This window comes from Apaloderma vittatum, unplaced genomic scaffold, assembly GCF_000703405.1.
Source record: "Apaloderma vittatum isolate BGI_N311 unplaced genomic scaffold, ASM70340v1 scaffold6821, whole genome shotgun sequence".
NCBI lineage: Eukaryota > Metazoa > Chordata > Aves > Trogoniformes > Trogonidae > Apaloderma > Apaloderma vittatum.
Window position 1 is genome coordinate 1 of NW_009699487.1, and position 7,054 is coordinate 7,054.

Sequence of the window (7,054 nt, forward strand, 5' to 3'; positions counted from 1 at the left end):
TCTGTTTCCTCTTGCCTGAGTTCCATCTTTTCTTGACTATCTGCCCTGACTGTCTCCTGGAAAAGCTTTTATTACTTCGTTATAACCATATCTGTTTCTCCACAAAATGTCTTTCAGAGCATTCATGGAGCTGCCCATGGTATAGCTAGGCCATAGCTCAAATAGAGACAAAGAATCAAGTTATGTTGAAAAGGATCTCTGGAGACCCTTAGTCCAACCTCCTGCTCAAAGCAAGGCTAACTTTAGGGTTCAGTTGAGTTACTCAAAGCCTTCTTTAATTGGTCTTTATAATTTTCAAGGATGGAGATTTCATAGTATTGCTCAACAACCTTTTCCAGTGCGGCATCTAGTAATGGAAAAACATTTTTATATTTATATCCAGTCAGGATTTCCCTTGAATCAGCTTTTGACTGTGGCCTCTTGCCTTTTTGCTGTTCACCACCAAGAGCCTCACCTTATTTTCTCTGTAAATCTCCTTAGATAGAAAAAAAGAAGTAAAAAAACACCGACACATCTATTAGAGATGTGTCAGATCTTACTAGAGCGGTAGGCAGTAGGAGCAAGAGTTATACTGGCCATGCAAATCCACCTGCTCTAATTTATGCATCTAAATATCATGAGTCTAATCCCGAATTAGTCTCCATAGGATCATTCTAGAATCAAAAAGGGGAAACAGGCATCTCTGAAGGTTCTTTTTCTTACCAGCGATGCTAAGCCTATATCAACTGTTTTGTTCTCTGGATGTGCTTATTTTTGTCCACTGGTTGTAAAGATCCTGCCTCAGGCTTTTAGCTCTTAAGACATCTGAAGCAAAATGATAGGAGTATCAGAGGAAAAAGACTGTATGGAAGGAGAACATACTCACACAGTCACTGGGGTGGGACTAAGTGCAGAGCCCCTAAGCAGAATTCAGCATGGAAATGCAAGAGAAGGCAAGCTGCTTCTGAGCATGAGGCTCAGCTCCCCTATTTTATGTTTTCATCTCTGCTGTCGACACAGCCTTCAGTGCCCAAACCGTGTGGCATTGGAGGCATTTTATTCCTAAATTACTGATTAATATCCAACTGAGGTACTCCTGTGTATGGGAGCAGCAGTCAGCTTTTTCAGTGCTAGGTCTTTTCTAAAGGTCCACAGTAAGGCAAACACATCTGTGTTACTGGCTACAAAATGTCAACGTTCTGCATGGGCATTCCCCAGTAATGGACAGTACAGAGATAAATGATATTATTTCAACCCTGCCAGGGCTCTTTAGAACACGAAGAGGGAAAAATCTTACGTGTTCAGCTGGAGCTGAACCAGGTGAAGTCAGAAGTTGATAGAAGGAGTGCAGAGAAAGATGAGGAAATTCAACAGCTGAAGAGGAATCACCAGAGGGTATTAGAGTCCATGCAGACCACGCTGGATGCTGAGATCAGAAGCAGAAATGATGCTTTGAGGCTGAAAAAGAAGATGGAGGGAGATCTGAATGACATGGAAATACAGCTGAGCCATGCCAACTGCCAGGTAGCAGAGACACAGAAGCACCTCAAAGCTGTGCAAGGGCAACTCAAGGTAGGGACCACAAGGGCTACTGTCCCAGGGGCCTTGGCCACTCACTCTGCTTGCCTCTGAGTCTCACGGTGCTTTCACCTTCAAAGGATTCCCAGCTCCATTTGGATGACGCTTTGAGAGAGAATGACGACCTGAAGGAGCAGCTCGCTATGGTAGAGCGTAGGAACAATCTGATGACAACTGAAATGGAGGAGATGCGAGCTGCTATGGAGCAGACAGAGCGAGCCCGGAAAGTTTCCGAGCAGGAGCTGACCGACGCCAGTGAACGGGTGCAGCTTCTCCACTCGCAGGTATTCGGTGTTTCCTTTACAGTGAGGCAGTGGCATGAAATGGGGTGAGAATGACCTGTCTTCATACTGTCCCAACAGAACACAAGCCTCCTCAACACCAAGAAGAGACTGGAAGTGGACATTACTCATCTGCAGAATGAAGTCGAAGACAGCATTCAGGAAGCCAGAAATGCAGAGGAGAAAGCAAAGAAAGCAATCACAGATGTGAGTCCTCTTGCTTGCCTCTTGCAGAGGCATCCTGCATTCCCCTCCCTATACCTACATTCTCTTTCGCTTCCTAAATAAATGTAGTAGACAGGATAGAACAGATGGTGGCAAAACTGGAACAGGAAAAGAGCAGTCTGACTCGAGTCCTGTTTAGACACGGGAGAGAAAAGCAGAAATTAAAGACTAAGATCATACAAACTTCTATACAAACACTAGACATATAACAAATAGAAAGAGAGAACAGAAACGTTTCATTTAAACAGAGCTGCAGTTCCACAATACCAGAAGAAATAAATCTTATGGCTATCTAGGAAAAGTATATGAAAATGAAACAGAAAATGGCTACAGTAGCGCAAGCCCTGGTGCACCTGGGCGTTAAGTGCGGTGTCTAACTCTGGCTGCCCACCTGCTGCCATGCTGCAGGTTCCCTCTGCCCCCCTGCCCTGTCACACTGCTGACATCCCTTCATCTCGAGTTCTGAAGATCTCAGCAGGCACAAGCTTTTCACTGTGGTTCAAGATACTTGGGGTCGTTTCATTGGCAAAACTGCTTAGGATCTTTGGCAAATGTAGGCACCAAATGGCCAGATATTCAAAATCATTTGGGAGTCCAGAGATGCAGAGTGCTAGCTGGCCACTACTTCATGGTGCCCCTTATTTCCACTACTTAAAAAATGAAAATTTGGTACTAAGTCATTTGCATGCCTTAAATTATCTTTTTTTGTGTCAGCAACATGCTGTTCTCCAAGGCAGAGTAGTTTTAGAAATAAAAGTACTGAGAAACAGCAACTCTCTGTATGTGACACACCCTTAGCACAGCCATGGAACCGATTGTGAATGTGGAGATCTATACACCAGCGCGAAGCCGGGCACTGCTCGCAGGGAAAGCATGGAACTGCCAGGGAGTGGGAGGCATATTTCTAAAACAACTGTGCTCTGCAACCAGGCAGCCATGATGGCAGAAGAGCTGAAGAAGGAGCAGGACACCAGTGCCCACCTGGAGAGGATGAAGAGAAATCTGGAACAAACGGTGAAGGACCTGCAGCACCGTCTGGATGAAGCCGAGCAGCTGGCACTGAAGGGTGGAAAGAAGCAACTCCAGAAACTAGAGGCGAGGGTATGGTGAAGAGTAGGGTAGGCTAAAGTCATATTCCTGAGTGGGCTCCTAGTTGCTGGAATTCTTGGTAAGGTTACAACAGGGACAACCTCAGGTGTTTCCAGCAGGTTTGGTAACAGTTACGCTGAGTAGAGAAATGTTGCACTGTGGAATGTGGGTGATGAACTCGAGAATGACCTCATAAAAAATGAGCAGGCAAAATTGATGGCAGATGAATATTGGGATAAACATACATGGTAACTTATCTAGAGAAAAATAATTCAAAAGATACTTAGGGAAGAATTTGAAATGGATAAACAGCTCAGCCAGGAGATCTGTCTCGTCCACAACAGGCCTCAGAAACTGTTCAATGCGCAGTAGACGCGAAAGTCCAAAAGAGAAAACATTTTGAGCTTTATTAGGAAAGACACTGAGAGCAAGACAGAGAGCATCACTTACACTATATGAAACGTACCATGTGTAGCTCTGGTCACTGCAACTCAAGAAGGACCTGACAGAGAAGCATCCAGGGAATAGTGGCTGAGTGGGTGGAGCCTGATAAGAAGAGACAAACAAGGCTTGGACTCTTCTGATGGAAAGGAGATGGCTGGGGCGGGGATGAGATTGGAGTTTTCAGAATCATGACAGCAAGTGACCAAAATGTATTCTGAACAGTTATTCATCAAAATGCACAAGATAAGAAGGACAGACACACGATGCAGGTCAGGACACCTTCACCTGGAGATCAGTTCAAAAGAAATGAAAGGAAGCACTTTGCAGAGTGTGCAGTGAAATTCTGGAACCTGCTGCCCATGGGAGGTTGTAGAGGCAGCTGCACAAGGTTCAAAAAAAGGATTAGAAATCAGCAGATTTTGTAGACATGCAACGGCACTGATGTGCCGCCTTACACCTCCAATGACTGAGAGAGCTGGACAAGTGTGAGAGGAGTGGACAGCAGCCATGTTTCCATGCTGTCCCTAACTAGTACGTGCTGCTGCCACTGACAGAGGGAGAGCACTGGGCTAGATGGACCATTTGTCCGACTCACTGGGCTCTTTAAGTGTTCCTGTTCCAAAATACAGCACAACTAACTGGGAATTAAGTGCTCTTGGCTTTGAAAGGAAATATTCACAGATAAAAACATTGGTGTGCAGGTCTGACTTATATACACTGCAGAAGGGGCACAACGTATGGGAGATCGTTAAAGACTATTCATGAGCATGAGCTGGACTCAAAAATTGCAAGTGAAACAGATTTTCCCCATGCACCTGGTGAACGTTGACAGAACTCTCCCTTCCCTGTTTCAATTTCTTCTTCTCTGTCAGATTTAAGCCTCATTTTCATTATAAGCACCCCTACACATAGCTAGTTCCTTCTATAAATAACTACGGATTCACACAGTGTGTCACTACTAATAGAGCACAGTGAGGAGTTTTTTCTAGTCTGGCCACAAGAAGCTGTTGCAGGAAGCTGCCCTTCTCTGCCACTTTCTCTGCAGTCGTAGTCTGCAGAATCCTGGTTCCTGGGGTCCCACAGCTTGCCGTGTTCACTATGATACTGTCTTTCAGATTAATGAGTTGGAAAATGAGCTTCACACTGAGCAGAAACGAGGAATAGAGTCACTGAAAGGCGTTCGCAAGTATGAACGAAGGCTGAAGGAGCTCACATACCAGGTATTTCAAAACCTCTACCCTCTGCCGTGCATCACCTCAGCCCCTCTTCCAACGCTGACTTGATTTTCACTTCCCACAGTCTGAAGAGGATAAGAAAAATATTCTCCGGCTTCAGGATCTGGTGGACAAGCTGCAGTTAAAAGTGAAAGCGTACAAGAAACAGGCTGAGGAAGCTGTGAGTGCGCGACTTTTAAAATCTTTGCGGGCCCTGGGTGGAGATTTCCAAAAGGTCTGGACTCCCAAGTTTGTTAAAATAATTCAATACTCAGTTTGACATGACAGCCTTTGATTATTCCTTACCTCATCAAGACTTATGGCTCACAGTAGAGTGGCCACAGCTCTAACTATTCTTATACCTTATCCTGGAGGTGGGACCTTACAGTTACAGCGTAACTGTAACTATCCTGGCTAGTGGGGCCACACTAGCCAGTTTTCCCAGATGGAACTGAGCAGGACTAATTGTTCTGTCTCCAGCTAAGCGCTCACATTGTTGACAGGACTAGACAGGAATGCACGGAGTGCTGGCAATGCAGAGATGCAGCTGTGAGCTAACCTGTAGGTGATGTTAACCGCGGTGCAGCCATAGGGTGTTCAGTTACTGTTGTATCCATGTCGTTGACGGCACTGTGTGACTTTCAGGAAGAGCAGGCAAATGTCAACCTCTCACGATGCCGCAAGACCCAGCACGAGCTGGAAGAAGCTGAAGAACGAGCTGATATTGCTGAATGTCAGGTTAACAAGTTGCGAGCCAAGAGTCGTGACATTGGAGGACAGGTGAGCTGGAGGGCTGCAGAGCAGGACCGCTCCTACGCACCAAGCGCCACAAAGATCTTTGCCCAAACACCCGGCAGCCATGGCTATATTCCTCCCACTTTTGCACCAGTGTGTCCTCATAAAGGAAGGCAAGAAATTAGCACTTTTACAAAACCTGTGGGTTTTCAAAGCCCTTTTGGTGCCTCACGAGAGATCAGCCAGGTATGATTGACTCTTAAGAATCCAGGAGATAACTGGATGGGAGATAACTGGTTCTTTGCCAGTAACATGGCAGAACATTTGCAATAGCCACAGACCTAAAGCAACCCCACAAATAATTCAATTGCTCCAATAACCTCTACATTATCTTCCTTTTGTTACATCTAGAAATTGGAAGAATGAGGTCCCTGGACAGAGATGCGGCGGGCTCCCTTACAATATAGACTTCTGTGCATCCAACAGAGATGTTCATTACTCGCTTCAAGTAATTAGGTGTGCATGTAACTGATCTTTGAGCTGGTCATATTTAGCCAACGCTAAGTAGAAGCTGTGAGAAATAAAAATAAACTTGTGAGACATTGCGGTGATTCTGAGGACTACCAATTCATTACAAGATGGACAGAGAGTGTGTCTCTGTGAACAGCGGCAGCAGGTATGGCAGAAGTTCTCAAAAGTCCATGTTATAGCCTGTGCAAGGAAGAGAAGTCCCAGGGGATGGGAACACACTCCTCACTTCTTCTCCACCATTTCAGATCTCACGCTTGAGAGAAGCTAACACTCTGATAGGAAAAAATGCAGAGAAAGTCTCTCCATAAGGCCGTAACGGTACCTGTGACCTGAACTGCTGCTCTTCTGCCCTCGTAGCCCACGGCAGCACGCTGTGAGGATGGGGAAAGCCACAGCGCACGGCCAGGGGGATCTGCCATGAGAGGATGGAACGGGTGGGATCAGGGGCCACCACCGTGAGCGTGGGTGTGCGGGGTCTGCGGAACTGGTTGTGCCTGAGGGAAGGAGGGAAAAGTCAGCTCCTCGCAGGCCGTGTGTGCGGGATGTGCTCCATGTGTCACGGGGGCAGGTGTGCTCTGTGCCCGGGGAAGCTCGGCTCTGTGTGTCCTGGGGCGCTGCCACCTCCAGAGCTTTCAGGAGCTCTTAGTGCTCATATCAACGTGCGTCACAATGGAGAAACACTTCTGTCAACAGGCCCTGTCACAGACAACCTTTCCTTGTCAGAAGAAAGACTGAAAAGAGATACAGAGAGAGATCACCACCCTTGGATCCTGTGACACATTGACAGACACAGCAATGGATCCTCTGGTGGTGGGCGAGCACAGAGTCAGGCCCAGAATCCCTGAATCTCCTTGGTTGGATGAGAACTTTAAGACCGAGTCCAACCATTAACCCAGCACTGCCAGGGCACCACCAACCCATGTTCCTGAGCACCACATCCACACGATGTTTAAATACCTTCAGGGACGGCGTCTCCGC

At 46.6% G+C, this 7,054-nt stretch overlaps 1 protein-coding gene across 1 annotated transcript; it reads left to right on the top strand.

Annotated features, from left to right (window-relative positions):
- Positions 1-1,242: 1,242 nt before the first annotated feature.
- LOC104267157 (myosin-7-like) lies at positions 1,243-5,590 on the top strand (the record flags this gene model as incomplete). Its single annotated transcript, XM_009878374.1, has 7 exons — positions 1,243-1,551; positions 1,638-1,841; positions 1,920-2,045; positions 2,994-3,164; positions 4,712-4,816; positions 4,896-4,991; positions 5,456-5,590. Coding segments are annotated over 7 exons (1,146 nt in total), but the record flags the coding sequence as incomplete, so codon positions are not given.
- Positions 5,591-7,054: the final 1,464 nt, after the last annotated feature.